Source organism: Scyliorhinus canicula, chromosome 10 (assembly GCF_902713615.1).
Source record: "Scyliorhinus canicula chromosome 10, sScyCan1.1, whole genome shotgun sequence".
NCBI classification, from domain to species: domain Eukaryota; kingdom Metazoa; phylum Chordata; class Chondrichthyes; order Carcharhiniformes; family Scyliorhinidae; genus Scyliorhinus; species Scyliorhinus canicula.
In genome coordinates this window covers 146277503-146294883 of record NC_052155.1, presented here as the reverse complement: position 1 = coordinate 146294883, position 17381 = coordinate 146277503, and the positions used below count along the sequence as shown (strand labels likewise).

Genomic DNA, 17381 nt, shown 5'->3' with positions numbered 1-17381 from the left:
ATCCACAGCCTGTGGCCCTGAGGACACCCCTCTGAGGCGTCCTATGTCGGAGTCGGAGTCCGCTGCCTCCGTCATCTCGGTGTCTCTATCTCCACGCGGTTCTGCAACGCCCTGCGCAGGCTTTGAGTGAGACACCAGAGGAAGATTGTGAGGAATACTCTCCACTGTGTCTGGTCTCTGTGGTTGTAGAAATGAGCTCCGGGGCGGGGAATCTTTGAAAGAGAAGGTCTTCTGGACTGAACGTGGTCTACATGCATGCGCTGGAGACAAGACTGGGCTTGCAGCTGGTCAGAGATAGGGCCCGTTCGGCGAAAGATAACGCCAGGGACCCACTGGGCACCGCCAGCAAAGTTTCGAACGAACACTGGCGCAAACTGCCGAATCGGCCGATGCCGAGAAAAACCATGTCCCTGCCGTTCTGGAAAACGATGCTAAGGCGGGTGCGAAGTCTCCGGCTCATTAGGAGTTCCGCGGGAGCTACCCTAATCACCGCATGTGGAGTGGTCCGTAAATGAAAACAAAAAACGAGCCAGTCTCGTGTCCATAGATCCGGAAGTCTGCTTCTTTACGCCTCGTTTGAATGTCTGCACTGCGCGCTCCGCCAAACATTGGAAGCCGGGTGGTAAGGGGCAGTGCGGATATGGCGTATGTTGTTCATCTTACCCGACGGAAAGCGGTTTCTTGCGGCTGACCCCAAACCCAGGTGTGATTCTGCTTCAGCAGAAGGTGCAACGGGGTCAGCATAGATGCCAGATTGGGGAGGAACTTCCCGTAATAGTTTACGAGGCCGTGAAAAGAACAAAGATGAGAAGTGTCAGTCGGGGCGGGGGCCTGTTCAATTGCGCCCACCTTCTCTGTGATGGGGTTCAAACCTTTGTAGTCCACCCGAAAACCCAGGCAGACTACTTCCTTCACCTGAAAGACTCACTTTGTGCAACGTAAACGGACTCCAGCCTCTGAAAAGCGTCTAAGGAGAGCCTCCAAATTTTTCAAATGTTCCTGCTCCGACGTCCCTGTAATCAAAATGTCATCTAAGTAGACAGCGACACGCGGTAAACCTCTCAAAATGCCCTCCATTACGGGTTGAAAAATAGCGCAGGCAGAGGATACCCCAAAGGGCAAATGTGTATATTCATACAGGCCCCGGTGTGTATTAATAATTACATATGGCCAGAAGGCAGGGTCCAGCTCCAACTCTAGATAGGCGTGACTCATATCTAATTTTGTGAACGAGAGTCCGCCTGCAAGCTTCACAGAGATCTTTTATGCGAGGTATTGGATATCGGTCGAGCCGGGAAGCCGTATTCACTGTAAGTTTATAGTCACCACACAAGCGAACTGTGGCATCTGGCTTCATTACAGGTACAATTGTTGCTGCCCAGTCAGCGAAACGGACGGGCCTGATAATACCCAAGGTCTCCAAACGAGTGAGCTCCTCTATTACCTTCTCAGGCAAGGCGTAAGGCACAGAGCGCGGCTGGAAATAGTGCAGCGTGGCTCCTGGTTTGAGTTGGATATGGGATACGGCCCCTTTTATTTTCCTCACACTGGGCTGGAATACATCTGGTAACCGCCCTAGCACCTCAGTCAATCCTCCAGAACCTGTTTGGAGGATGTGCTGCCACTGCAGCCACAAATGGCGCAACCAGTCCTGACCCAACAGGCTGGGCCCGTGGCCGCGCACCATGATAAGTGGGAAACGCCCCTCCTGGCGTCCATAAACAACAGGGGTCATCGTAGCTCCTGCAATGTCCCGCGTGTAGGTGGCCAACGTGGCCTGTGTGTTGGTTAATGTAAGGGTCTATATATCCTGCTTGATGCGGTCGAATGTCCACTGGGCGATCATGGAGACCGCTGCGCCAATGTCCAACTCCATCTCAAGCGGGTGACCATTGACCCGTACTGTCACCTTAATGGGGGCCACACAATGCAGCTGCAGGCAGTCGTCCTCCGACTCCACGTTCTCGGGAGTAGTCGCCGCAGGTTCATCTAAATGGAAGGTACGGCCACTGGGCTGGCCCCAGTTTCTGTCGGAACAACGGTGCCTCTGGTGCCCCCAGGACCGGCGTCCGCGACGGGGTTGGCGCCCACAAGTCCGACATGTACATGGCTCCTCTTCTGTTGGTTCTGGAGAAGGTTCCTTTCGGGGAGGAACGTCCGACGGCCACTGGCGTTGATCTGGACATCGCCTCGCCCAAGATCCGACATGATTTTCGAAGGAAGGGATTGTGCCCCCAAGGCGTGCACCTCCATTCCCTGTAGCTCCTGCACTCCCCGTTCTGCACTCTCTCGGGACAATACTATTTGAATGGCCTGTTGAAAAGTCAATGGTGGCTCAGCTAACAACTTTCTCTGGGTGGCCGCACTGTTAATACCACAAACCAAATGGTCGCGTAACATTTCTGACAAGATCTCACCATAGTCACAGTACTCCACAATCCTGTGTAGCCTGAATAGAAACTCTGCAAGAGATTCTCCTGGGGTCCTCTCAGCGGTATTAAACTGGTAACGTTGGACTATCGTGGATGGGGTTGGGTTAAAATGTTGCCCCACTAAGTGCACAAGTTCATCAAATGCCTTGGTGTCTGGCGCAGCTGGGTGCGTAAGGCTTCTAATCAACCCAAACTTATGCGGGCCGCAGGCGGTAAGCAAAATGACCACCTGGCGCTCGCTTTCGTTGATGTTGTTTGCCCAGAAATAGTAACGCATCCGTTGTGCGTACTGGTTCCAACTGTCCAGCGCAGCATCAAAAACATCCAAACGTCCATACAGAGGCATGGTGTAATAGAAAACAACTTCCAATCTGTATCCAACAAAAATCCAGGGAGGTGGCTTCAGCACTGCAGACAGCTATCCACTTTAACCCTCGTCGCCAGTTTTGTGAGTGCCATGAAGAATCCAGCATGAGTTGAACGATAGAAAGAAATAACATTCATGTACAATAACATATGTATACTGCTGCAGTAGCAGCAGCAGCAGCAACTTCCCTTGCTGCTCACTCCTCTCTCTGCTGGTTCCAAACTGCCCAGCTTTATTTATGCAGGGAATCTGCTAATGATTTTTACACCCCCTCATTGGGGAAGCTCATACACCCAAAGGATTGTGGGAGTTCCATTAGTCCCCAGCCAGTGGTAAGCAGGCAGGTTATAACATCGATGTTTTAACGTGTCAGCGGCACAGAAATCCATCCACTCTGACAGGTTAAAATTCTGCCCATTATTGCATAATACCTAAAGCAAAAGCCTCACCTTGTTCAAACATATTGCAACAAGCATTAAAAAAAAGAAAGTTAACATTTTGCGAAGAGTAGGCTTAAATATCTCAGTTTCAAACACCATCTCGTTTTAATTACAGTGAGCGCTGGAACGAAGAAAGCATTGGTGAATTGGACACTCTGAATTCTCCCTCCGTGTACCAAAACAGGCACCGCAGTGGGGATTTTCACAGTAACTTCATTGCAATAGGACATAGAACATACAGTGCAGAAAGAGACCATTCGGCCCATCGAGTCCGCACCAACCCACTTAAGTGCCCACTTCCACCCTATCCCCGTAACCCAACAACCCCTCCAAACATTTTTGGTCACTAAGGGCAATTTATCATGGCCAATCCACCTAACCTGCACTTCTTTGGACTGTGGGAGGAAACCAGAGCACCCGGAGGAAACCCATGCAGACACGGGGAGAACGTGCAGACTCCGCACAGACAGTGACCCAGCGGGGAATTGAACCTGGGACCCTGGCGCTGTGAAGCCACAGTGCTATCCACTTGTGCGACCGTGCTGTTGTGTTATTGTAAGCCTACTTGTGACACTAATAAAGGTTATTATTATTTTAGGATTACTAATTTTGCTCAGTAGGACAGCTGAGAGGCTGCAAAATGTTTAGAACATCCTAGTTACGTGGATTACTCTCCTTACCAAATACCCTGCAAAATTAGATTCAGACCAAAAAAATAATTTTTCAGCAGGCTCTGCTGTTTGTCCCATAGGTCTCCTATGTACAAATACACCCATTCTGATGGAACCCCTAAATATTTGACTACAATGCCATACATTCTTAACTGTGAATTCCACTAATCGATTAAATTAGATGTCTAACCTCTTCTAAACGGAAGACTGGATAAAGTCAGGCATAACTAAGAGTGAATGGCAAAGTAGTCTGGGGAAGAATTGCAGTTAAAATGAGAAGAAAATGGTGGACTGTTGAAAAGATGGTATTGGTTGAAAAAGAATGATTAATTGATAGGTCAGTGCATTTGAAATTGTTGATTGCAAATGGCAAAACCTTTTTTTTAACAAAACATTTTACGCTTCTGCAACATTATGAACTGAGATACAAGAGGGAAAGGAAAATGGGGCATATTAGGACTGCCTCACAAACTGATGCACGATCAATAACACCCGAAGCGAGATTGTAGGACAATTGAAGGCTTTACTGAACTAGATTTTTCCCCCAGCAGCGCAGGTACAGAATGCAGCAGCTAGGGAAACACAGACTCTTATACTCCGCCGTACTGGGCGGAACCAGCAGGCAGGCTTCACCAATGATCTTACAGTATCAGGTACCTCCAACACCAATGATCTTACAGCATCAGGTACCTCCAACCTAGGTACCGTAATACCCCTAATACCGACTACCACACAAACAAATTATGGTCGGAAAGTATGGTTCATTTTATTTTTCTAAATTGATGTGTTTCAAATTTCAGCACAACTCCTATCCGTGCAGCACAGTGCTCTCGATAAGTAACCTGACTAACCCTTATCTTTCTCTTCATTTTGCAGACTGTTTTTGAAAGAAACTGCTTGTCAGATGACTGCGCTGCTGATCTGCAACTTCATGGCAAGCTGTTGCTGTCCAGGTACGTGATAGGGTAAAACTCCGGTGTCACATACCACGATGAACCAAACATCAAATGAAAAAAATATCTTTTCATTCAATTATATGTTGTTTGTTCTGTCCAGCGTTACTAAAAGATAAATTTTATATGTATTCAGAATTAAAGAAAAATGACAATGCATTATAATGCTGTTTATTTTTTACCAAGGCTACATTTTGGAATGAAACAATGAAAGATAAAGTGATTTGGTGAATCAGAGCTAAATTTTACAAGATTTTATTCCATTTAGTCTTACTGAGATAAGTAGGGATGAAGAGGGTCATTTGGGGCCATTTTGTTTACTAATAGATAAACAATTAATATTAACAGACCCCAGGGTTACACCTGCACCGTTCTTCCTGTAGTTTTAAAACAAAATTTCACGGAATGTGGGCAGCGCTGGCTAGGCCTGCATTTTAGTTGCAGCAGTTTATCTTGTAGATGGTATACACCACTGTCACCGAGCGCGGTGGTGGAAGGAGTGCATGTTGAAGGTGGTGGATGAAGTGCCAATCCAACGGGCTGCTTTGTCCTGGATGGTGTTGAGCTTCTTGAGTGTTGCTGGAGCTGCACTCATCCAGGCTAGTGGATAGTATTCTATCACACTTAAGACTTGTCCCTAATCACCGCAGGATTCCTAGCCTCTGAGTCATATCTATATGACAAGTCCAGTTCAGTTTTTGGTCAATGATAACCCTCTGGATGTTGATAGTGGGGGATGCAGCAATGGTAATGCCGTTGGATGTCATGGGACATTGGTTAGGTTCTCTCTTGTTGGTGATTATTATTGCCTGGCACATGAGTGGCATGTATGTAACTTGTCATTTGTCAGCCCGAGCCTGGGTATTGTCCAGGTCTCGCTGCATTTAGACATAGACTGCTTCTTTATCTGAGGAGTTGCAAATGGTGCTGAACATTATGCAATCATCAACGAACATCCACACTTCTGAGCTTATGAGGGAAGGAATGTAATTAATGAGGCATTACCCTGAGGAACTCCTGCAGTGATGTCCCAGGACTCAGAAGATTGATCTCTAATATCGACAACCATCTTCCTTTGTTCTGGGTATGAATTCAACCAGCAGGAGAGTTTTCCCCTGATTACCATTGACTCCAGTTTTGTAAGGGTTCCTTGATCCCATACTCGATCAAATGATGCCTTAATGTCATGGACAGCCACTCTCACCTCACTTTTGGAGTTGAGTTCTTTTGTCCCTGTTTGAACCAAGGCAGTAATGAGATTAGGAGCTGGTAGAACTCTAACTGAGCATCACTGAGCAAGTTATTGTGAAGCAAGTGCCGCTGGATAGCACTGTTGATGACCCCTTCCATCACTTCAATGATGATCGAGAGTAGACTGATGGAATGGTAATTGACTGGGTTGGAATTGTCCTGCATTTTGTGTACAGAACATAACTGGGGAATTTTGCACATTGCTGGGTGAATCCCAGTGTTGTAGATGTACTGGAACAGCTTGGTAGGGGCGTGGTAAGGTCTGGAGCACAAGTCTTCAGTGCTATTGCTAAAATATTGTCAGGCTCCATAGCCTTTGCAATGTTCAAGGCCGTCAGCCATTCCTTGACCCCACGTGGAGCGAATTAAACTGGCTGAAGGCTGGCACCTGTTATGCTGTGGTCCCTGAAGGAAGCTGAGATGGATCATCCACACAGAAGGTCTGGCTGAAGATTGTTGCAAATGCCGCAGCCATGTCTTTTTCACTAATGTGCTGGGCTTCTCCATCATTGAGGATGGGGATGTTTGTGGAGCCTCCTCCTCCAGTTAGATGTTTCAATTGTCCACCACCATTCGTAGGTCTGGTAGGACTGTAGAGCTTAGATCTGATCCATTGGTTGTGGAATCACTTTGTTCTGCTAATCACTTGATGCTTTTGATAATATTTATTAGTGTCACAAGTAGGCTTACATTAACACTGCAATGAAGTTACTGTGAAAATCCCCTAGTCGCCACATTCCGGCGCCTGATCGGGTACATTAAGGGAGAATTCAGAATGTCCAATTCACCTAACAAGCATGTCTTTCAGGACTTGTGGGAGGAAACCGGAGCACCCGGATGTGGTAGTAACCACTGCTGTATATATTAGGGTATGTATGGTAAGGCCCTGTACTACAGGTACGGGGGTAGTCCCTGCCTGCTGGCTCCGCCCAGTAGGCAGAGTATAAATATGTGTGCTCCCCGTACAGCAGACATTTCGCCAGCTTCTGTAGGAGGCCACACATCTCAGTGTAATAAAGCCTCAGCTGTATTCAACTCTCGTCTTTGTGCAATTGATCATGCATCAATTTATTAAACTAAAGTCTTCAGAAGTTAGACCTCCCCATCAAGCCGGATCGCCTGCAGCTGGATCTGCAATCAAGCAATGCCGAAAAGGACGTGAACACTGGCTAGCTTGTTTCGAAGCTTACATCAGGTCTGCACCAGACCCAATTCCGGAAGCTCAGAAGATCCAGATCCTCTACACCCGGCTGAGCTCCAGCGTTTTTCCGCTTATCCAGGATGCTCTGAGCTACGATGAAGCCATGGCGCTACTGAAAGAGAATTACCCTCAGTGGACACACACGCTTTACGCCAGGCATGTCCTCTCAACTCGTAGTCAACTCCCTGGTGAGTAAATAGAAGATTTCTGGCGTGCCCTATTTCCCCTGGTCAGAGACTGTGACTGTCAGGCCGTCACGGCCACGGAACACTCAAATTTACTCATGCGGGTTGCTTTCGTTACGGGGATTGCGTCAGATCACATCCGGCAGCGACTTTTAGAGCGGGTCACGCTCGACCTCGCAGCAACCAAAAATCTGGCGCTATCAATGACGGTCACCTCGCGCAATATCCAGACCTACACCCCCGGCCGTGCGGCCCACCCCTCCTACACATTGTGGATCCCGCTGACGGCCGCCCCATCGGGGACCCCACTCAGCCAACCCTACGCCTGTGCCATGCGCCAACCAGCCAACCCCGGGGCCCCAGATGTTACTTCCGTGGGCAACCAAAACTCCCCCGCCAAAGCTGCACGGTCCAGAGCGCCCTTTGCAAGGCCTGTGGCAAAAAGGGGCACTTCACTGTGGTGTGCTAGGCTCGCTCAGTCGCCGCTATCGCTCTGACCCCCCCCCCCGCGCACGACCAGTGGGCGCCACCATCTTCCCCTCCCCAGGCCACGTGCGGCCCATGGGCGCCGCCATCTTTATCAACCCCCACCATGGGCGGCGCCATCTTGTCCTCCTCAGGATCGTCAGGCGCCGCCATCTTGTCTCCCCCACAGCACGCGGGTGGCACCATCGTTCCAGGATCCATGCCCCCCGGGCACCCCATTGTCTGACACCAGCGACGACCAGCCGCGGCTCGCCTCGGTCACGATTGACCAGTTTCGCCCGCACAATCTAGCAACTGCCTCCACAAGCATGATAATCGATGGGCACGAGATCTCCTGTCTGCTGGACTCAGGGAGCACCGAGAGCTTCATACATCCCGACACGGTAAGGCGCTGCTCCTTCGTGGTACACCCCGCCAATCAGAGAATCTCACTGGCCTCCGGGTCCCACTCCGTGGTGATCCGGGGGTACTGCATAGCCACGCTCACTATCCAGAGCGTAGAGTTCAGCGGCTTCCACCTCTACATCCTCCCCAACCTCTGCGCTGCCCTGCCACTCGGCCTGGACTTCCAGTGTAACCTCCAGAGCCTAACATTGAAATTCAGCGGGCCCCTACCACCCCTTACTGTGTGCGGCCTCGCGACCCGAAAGGTCGACCCACCTTCCCTATTCGCAAACCTAACCCCGGATTGCAAAGCCGTCACCACCAGGAGCAGACGGTACAGCACCCAGGACAGGGCCTTCATCAGGTCAGAGGTCCAGCGGCTGCTTCGGGAAGGCATCATCGAGGCCAGCAACAGCCCCTGGAGAGCCCAAGTGGTAGTGGTGAAAACGGGGGAGAAATACAGAATGGTCGTGGACTACAGCCAGACCATCAATCGGTACTCGCAGCTCGACGTGTAACCCCTCCCACGCATATCTGATACGGTAAATCAGATTGCACAGCACCGGGTCTTCTCAATTGTCGACCTAAAATCCGCCTACCACCAGCTCCCCATCCGTAAGGCTGAACGCCCATACACTGCCTTCGAGGCAGATGGCCGCCTCTACCATTTTCTTAGGGTTCCCTTCGGCGTCACTCAGTCTTCCAAAGGGAGATGGACCGAATGGTCGACCGGTACGGGCTGCGGGCCACTTTCCCGTACCTAGACAATGTCACCATCTGCGGCCACGATCAGCACAACCATGATGCCAACCTGGCCAAATTTCTCCACACCGCCACTCTCTTAAACCTCACTTATAACAAGGAGAAGAAGGGCAGCACGGTGGTGCAGTGGGTTAGCCTTGCTGCCTCACGGCGCCGAGGTCCCAGGTTTGGTCCCGGCTCTGAGTCACTGTCCGTGTGGAGTTTGCACATTCTCCCCGTGTTTGCGTGGGTTTCGCCCCCACAACCCAAAGATGTGCAGGTGAGGTGGATTGACCATGCTAAATTGCCCCTTAATTGGAAAAAATGAATTGGGTACTCTAAATTTAGTTTTAAAAAAATAACAAGGAGAAGTGCATACTCAGCACGAACCGCTTAGCCATCCTCGGCTATGCAGTCCAGAACAGAATTCTGGGGCCCGACCCCGACCGCATGCGCCCCCTCATGGAACTCCCCCTTCCCTACTGCCCCAAGGCCCTCAAACGCTGCCTGGAGTTCTTTTATTACTACGCCCAGTGGGTTCCAAATCATGCGGACAAGGCCCGCCCACACATCCAGTCCACCCTTTTCATGCTGACGGCCGAGGCTCAACAGGTCTTCAACCGTATTAGGGCCGACATCGCCAAGGCCGCGATGCCCGCAGTTGACGAGACGTTACCCTTTCAATTGGAGAGCGACGCATCAGACGTCATTCTAGCCGCCACCCTCAACCAGGCAGGCAGGCCGATGGCATTCTTTTCCCGAACCCTTCATGCCTCCGAAATTCAGCACTCCTCCGTCGAAAAAGAGGCCCAGGCCATCGTTGAAGCTGTGCGGCATTGGAGGCATTACCTGGCCGGCAGGAGATTCACTCTCCTCACTCACCAACGGTCGGTAATCTTCCTGTTTAACAACACACAGCCGGGCAAGATCAAAAATGATAAAATCTTGAGTTGGAGGATCGAGCTCCCCACCTACAACTATGAGATTTTGTACCACCCCGGTAAGCTCAATGAGCCCCCAGATGCCCTATCCCGAGGTACATGTGCCAGCGCACAGGTGGACCGACTCCGGACTCTGCAAGACAACCTTTGTCACCCGGGAGTTACACGGTTGTACCACTTCATTAAGGCCCGCAATCTGCCCAACTCCGTCGAGAAAGTTAGGGCGATCACCAGAGACTGCCAGGTCTGCGCGGAGTGTAAACCGCACTTCTACCGGCCAGACCGTGCACGTCTGGTGAAGGCCTCCCGCCCCTTTGAACACCTCAGCATGGACTTCAAAGGGCCCCTCCGCTCCAATGACTGGAACACATATTTCCTCAGTGTGGTCGATGAGTACTCCAGATTCCCCTTTGCCATCCCATGTCCCGACATGACGTCTGCCACCGTCATCAAAGCCATTAACACCATCTTCGCTCTGTTCGTCTTCCCCGCTTACATCCACAGTGACAGGGGATCCTCATTCATGAGCGATGAGCTGCATCAGTTCCTGCTCCACAAGGGTATTGCCTCCAGCAGGACGACCAGCTATAACCCCCGGGGAAACGGACAGGTGGAGAGGGAGAACGGGACGGTCTGGGGGGCCATCAGCTTGCCCTACAGTCCAGAAATGCCCTGCCTCCCACTGGCAGGAGCTCCTCCCCAATGCACTGTACTCCATTCGGTCGCTCCTACGCACTGCGACTAACGACACACCCCATGAATGTCTCTTTGCCTTCCCCAGGAAATCCACCTCCGGGGTGTCGCTCCCGACTTGGCTGGCAGCTCCAGGACCCGTACTCTTCCATAAGCACGTACGACTCCACAAGGCGGACCCGTTGGTGGGAAGGCTGCAGTTACTCCATGCCAACGCCCAGTATGCCTACGTAGCGTACCCTGAAGGCCGCCAAGATACTATCTCTCTCAGGGACGTGGCACCAGCAGGTTCCACACACACACACACACCCTCCCAGCCTGGCGCCTCCCTCCCCTCCCCTGGAGCACCCAGCAGCAACCCCCGCTGGACCATCCGTCCTCCCCTTGATCATGCCCGAGGATGCATGCTCCCGGAATCATCAAGGACCCGACCGACACCAGAATCGCCGCCACCACTGCGTCGCTCCCAACGTCAGATCAAGGCGCCGGGCCGGCTAAACCTGTAATTGGTTCTGGACTCAAAATGTTTTTCTCTGTATATCAAACTTGTGCTGTATATAGTTCTCCATCACCCCCGCTGGACTCAATTTTAACAGGGGGTGAATGTGGTAGTAACCACTGCTGTATATATTAGGGTATATATGGTAAGGCCCTGTACTCCAGGTACGGGGGTAGTCCAGCAGGCGGAGTATAAATATGTGTGCTCCCCGTACAGCAGCCATTTCGCCATCTGCTGTAGGAGGCCACACATCTTAGCGTAATAAAGCCTCAGTTGTATTCAACTGTCGTCTTTGTGCAATTGATCGTGCATCACCAGAGGAAACCCATGCAGACACAGGGGAGAATGTGCAGACTCTGCACAGACAGTGACCTGAGCCGGGAATTGAACCCAGGTCCGTGGCGCCATGAAGCTACTGTGTTAACCACTGTGCTACTGTGCCGCCAATATGCGGTTTGACACGCAAGTAGTCCTAATCTGTAGCTTCAGCAGGTCGATACCTCATTTTTAGGTATGCCTGGTGTTGCTCCTGGCATACCCTCCTACATTCTTCATTGAATTGAATCCCCTGGCTGGATGGTAACAATAGAGTGGGATATATACTGGGAAATTAGGTTACAGATTGTGGTTGAATACAGTGCTGCTGCTGCTGATGGCCCACAGTGCCTCATAGATGCCCAGCCTTCAGTTGCTAAATCTATTCAAAATCCATCCCATTTAACACGGTGGGGGGTATCCTCAGTGAGAAGACAGGATTTCATCTCCACACAGAGTTGATGTTAAAGTCTCCCAGTGTAACCCCTCCAGAATGTGTACCACTGTGTCGCCACCTCTGCCGGGCTTGGATTGCTAGTGGGACAGGACATACCCAGGCATGGTGATGGTGGTGTCTGGGACATTATCTTTCAGGTATGATTCTGTGAGTGTGACTATGTCAGGCTGCTACTTGACTAGTCTGTGAGACAGCTTTCCCAAAACCGCCAAGGCTTGCCATCTATATTGAGTGATAAAATTGTGCACAAAGGAGTATAGCTTAAAATTCATTGGGACCAAAAGGCTGATTCCTCTTCTTTGTTCAGTATTTATCCAACTTTTCTTTCTTTCTTTGGAGCATTTATTGCAGCAGAAATCTTGTATAAATGAGGCCTGAGATGCAGGAATCAAAACCTGTACCCAGTTCATACTTGTGCAAACCGATTTATAGACCATCTAGCAATAACTTCAAGATATGAGTGAATAGAAAATGTATAAAGGGTGAACACATGGGATAAGCTGATGTATTATGTGGATGATAATTTACCGCTGACATCAATCAGTTATGTGTTAGACTCTCTCTTGAGAGAGAGTGAAAGAGGCTGGAACATCATGCTCAGGAACAACATACCTGCTCTGTAACTGCCAGTGCAGGTTGATCGCTAAGAGATTTAAAAATGGCACCACGATCTCTAGACCCTGGCTCACCACTGCCTCTGGACCCCCCAATGCCTAACTCATCAATAGGTGGGTCATCGAGCCCCCATCTCATAAGGGCAGGGTACCCCTGGGCCTGATCCCTGGCATGGGCATGATGCTACCAGGACACTGCCAGCCTGGCAGTGCCACATGGGCACTCTGACACTGCAAAGGTGGCACCACCAATGTGCCTGGATGGCACTGCCAGGGTGCAATGTCGGCAGTGCCACAGTGCCCGGGCGGCATTGGGGTGCTAGACTACGACCCTGCCCAGAGCTTGACTACCCAGGGAAGCCTGGTCACCTGTGAGACCACCCTCCAAATGCCGATATGCTTGATCCACGTTTGTGGAAACCAGTGCTAAACGGTGTCCGCTCGGCGTCTCTGAGGCGAGGCCGTTCTGTCCCGGCCGCTGATCCGGTGAACTGCTCACTTGAATGTGCAAATGTGGGTCCCGTCCAGATCGCGTGCCTCGTGAGTTCTCGTTAGATCTTGCAAGGCATGCCGAGGGGTCAGTAAATCTTGCGAAAGGTACTATTGGCCTTTGTGGAATAGATGTGGGAAGGGGAAGCAGACCCATGGTGATCTTTACATTTGAGTGAGAAGGATTTTTCTTTTTTCCCTCGGCTGCATCAGGTGTACTCTCGAACGGACTTTTTTTGTGGTGATTAGCTCTCTCCATCCCGGAATGGTGGGGGCGGGGTGTTTGCCATTATTTTGGATCATGCTCCACATTTTGTGGACTTTGTGTGGGGCTGGGCCCCGCTCAGAGTCCCCTGCGGAGGCTAGATACGATGTTGATGGCGGACTAAGGTTTCTGTCAGAGGGTGTCCTCTGCAATTGGGGAGTACATTGATTGTAACCTCCCTCTGTCCTTGGCGGACAGGGTCCAGTTGGTAAAAATTAATGTCCTTCCTAGGTTTTTGTTTCAGTGTCTCCCAGTTGTTTTCACAGAGGATGGTGAGTGCCTGGAATGCATTGCCAGGTGAGATGGGGGTAGCAGATGCAATATACGGCGTTCAAATACATCTTGACAAACACATGGATAGAATGGGTGTAGGGGGATAGGTTTTTGGCCAAGGGTGGTATCATGATCGTTACAGTCTTGAAAGGCAGAAGTGCCTGTTCCTGTGCTGTTTTGTTCTTTGTGAAGATGAATAAATTGATTTCTTACTTTACTTGGAAGGGCAAGACACCCTGGATTCCGAGGCATTTCTGCAGAGGAGTAGGCAGTCAAGGGGCCTAGCGTTAGTGAATTTTCTATTTTATTACTGGGCTGCGAACATCGAGATAGTGCAGAGATGGTTCAAAGATCCTGGGCGGGATTCTCCGACCCCCCGCCGGGTCGGAGAATAGGCAGGGGCCGTCGTGAATCCCGCCCCGCCGTCTCCCGAAGTCTCCGGCACCAGTGATTCGGCGGGGGCGGGAATCGCGCGCGCCTGTCGGCGTCGTTCCCCCCCCCCGGCGATTCTCCGGCACGCGATGGGCCGAAGTCCCGCCGCTGTCATGTTGGTCCCGCCGGTGGGAATCAAACCACCTACCTTACCGGTGGGACCAGGCGGCGCGGGCGGGCTCCGGGGTCCTGGGGGGGGGGGGGGGGGGCGAGGGGCGATCTGGCCCCAGGGGGTGCCCCCACGGTGGCCTGGCCCACGATCGAGGCCCACTGATCGGCGGGCGGGCCTGTGCCATGGGGGCACTCTTTTCCTTCTGCGTTCGCCATAGTCTTCACGATGGCGGACGCGGAAGTGACTCCCTCCCCTGCGCATGACAGCTGCTGATGCTCCAGCGCATGCGCGGACGTCCGCCGGCCGGCGAAGTTCCCTCGGCCCCGGCTGGCGTGGCTCCAAAGGCCGTTCCCACCGGCCGGCGGTGCGCCAACCACCCCGGCGCGGGCCTAGCCCCTCAAGGTTAGGGCTTGGCCCCTAAAGGTGCGGAGAATTCCGCACCTTCGGGGCGGCCCGACGCCGGAGTGGTTCACGCCGCTCCATCCCGCCGGGACTCCCCACCCCGCCGCGTAGGAGAGAATCCTGGCCCCTGATTCCAAAGGGGGGCAGATGGTGGTGAGCGTGTGTAAGGGTATGTGTTTGAAGGCTTTGTTTCGGGCTTTGTTTGAAAATGAAATGAAATGAAATGAAATGAAAATGAAATGAAACTAATGAAAATCGCTTATTGTCACGAGTAGGCTTCAAATGAAGTTACTGTGAAAAGCCCCTAGTCGCCACATTCCGGCGCCTGTCCGGGGAGGCTGGTACGGTCTCCGCTTTCGTTTACTCTGCAAAATCTACTTCAAGCCGGTAGTGGTGTCCACTCTACAGATATGGAGACAGTTCAGCAACATTTTAAGCTAGGCTCCTTGTCAATGTTGGTCCGAATTCTGCAGAAATCATTGCTTTGTTCCAGCGGTTTTGGACTCGTCATTCGGATCATGGGGGAGGGAGGGGTTGGAATGGTTTGGGACACATTTATAGAGGGGAAGTTCACCGGTTTTGAAGGTTTGTTGGGTAAATTACAACTTCCGAAGTCTAATCTATTTGAGTTTTTTCAGGTAGGTGACATTTTGTACAAGAAGATTCCTTCCTTCCCCTTGGCTCCCTCACCCTCTCTGTTGGACTGGGTTCCCCTGATTCAGCTGGGGAAGGGGAAGATATCGGATATTTATGGATAGATTTTGTCAGCGGACCAAGCTCCGTTAGATTAAGTAAAAGGAAGTGGGAAAGAGGGCTTGGTCTGGTTTTTGATTTGGGGGGGGAAAGGACAGTCTGGAGTGAAGCTCTTTACAGGACCAACTCTATCTCCTCATGTGCTGGGCTCAGCTTGATTCAGTTCAAGGTGGTGCATAGGGCACATCTCACCAGGGCGCGGATGAGTGAGTTATTTGCGGGAGTGCAAGATAAATGCGTACGTTGTTCCCGGCGGCCGGCGAATCATACATACATGTTCTGGTCACGTCCTGAACTTCCGAGCTTTTGGGTCTCCTTCTTCAACACCATGCCAGTGATCCGAAGGAGCTGTGCTCCGAAAGATAGTGATTCGAACCTATTGGACTTTAAGCTGGTCTTGTGATACTTCTTACTGTGCCCACCCCAACCTAACGCCGGCATCTCCACATCATGGAGATTCTGGGATTGCCTACTGGTAGCTATTTTGGGAGTCTTGGACTCACCGGTGTTGTGTTTGATGTTCGTTGTCTCGCAAGGTATCTACCAAACTACTTGTCACTTGTCCAAACCTTTTTTAAATTACATGTGGTAAGATAACGATCTAGTACAGAGCAAGTTATCATGGAGTTCCTTTGTGCTCCCCTGGAACTACCCCTATGCACAATTGTCCTCGTATACGCCTTATAACCAACTGCGGATCATCGGATGTGCCCTCACTTAAAACTGAGTGCTTTGACACATGACCACTGTCTTGAGACTGCATGGTGGATCTGCACCGCCACCTGCTGGTTGGAGGTTGCACCACTAGCTATCTACAATATTGCCAACAGGCATATTACCACAACCGGATGCTCTCCCCTTTGTCTCGTTAATAGCCTGAAGGTGGGTTCTGGTTCTGCCAAGTGCTTTGTCCTGGTTGTGTGACCTAATGGGAGTTTTTGTACCCAGAGAAGGTCAACCCGAGATGTTCTACTTGAGGTGGCAGCCTTTCATTTCCAATTTCAGAGACTTGGTCGACAGCAAATGTTAGGGAAGGGCGGGGGATGGTTTTCTGGTTTTGATTTGTTTTCCTTTGGGGAGAGGCAGGAGGGTAAATTTGGGATTATATTTAATTTGTGTTTCTGCTGTGTCATAACGAAAAATGTTCTCAATAAAAATATTTCAAAAAAATCTTATCTGCCATCTCCTACAGTGCACACACAAAGAGGGTTCCCCTATTCCCCTGATACAGCAACTCTTTTCTGCTGGAACTCTTTCAGAAGAACAACTAATATAGTGCCATTGAAAAGGGTCCTTTCTCTCCACAAATAAAAATCATCCTGTCTTAAACATACAATAGGATAGGCAGCTGTGAGCTGTACAAATTGCTGTACACAAGGCCTTCACAAAATTACACATTTCCACTTATGTATACTGATACTGTAGACGGTTGGCTAGCCCTGAAGGTCTTTATTGATGTTTCTTCTGTAATTCCCAGTTTATCCTTTTGATCCCTCCTTGGAGACAGATCAATTGTATCACATCAGGCGAAGTTACACCAGGGCTTACAGTCAAGGATCTTTCGGAGGCCAAGGGAAACTGAGTGGAAGCATTCATGACTTCTTGTTAGAAGTGACTACAATACCAACATGTCAGCTTTCATGATCCTGTCAAGAAGATGACATTGAAGACTTTTGAGGACACACAAAAATATGCAGTAACTACAGTAAAAAGATAAAGAGATGGATGGCTCTAAAAGTAGATTGAAACTTATTTGCCAGTCTATCTGGGTGCAATCTACCAGCCACGTTGTGGCCAAAAGGCTGTACGGCATGGCCAGGACATCCTCCAGGATCTATCCGGTTTGCCATGCCTCCCGAGATCTAGTGTGATCTCACGATCAGAATCCTACACATTGTGGGTGGGATCACTATTTTGCAAATGTTCATATTAGAGCAGACAGCTGGTCTCTCTCTAATATGCATTTCCCTGAGATACCCAAGGTGTTGGGATCAATGCTGGTCTTCACAAATTGGCCGGGGCACT

The 17381-nt window shown here is 50.6% G+C and overlaps 1 protein-coding gene across 1 annotated transcript in view; it reads left to right on the top strand.

The window, feature by feature from the left end:
* The window catches only part of itga9 (integrin, alpha 9), a 632947-nt gene that overhangs the window by 380109 nt on the left and 235457 nt on the right, over nucleotides 1-17381 (top strand). Inside the window, exon 17 of the mRNA XM_038809824.1 lies at nucleotides 4787-4863. Coding sequence (XP_038665752.1) covers nucleotides 4787-4863 — 77 coding nt within the window. The remainder of the gene's footprint in view (nucleotides 1-4786; nucleotides 4864-17381) is intronic.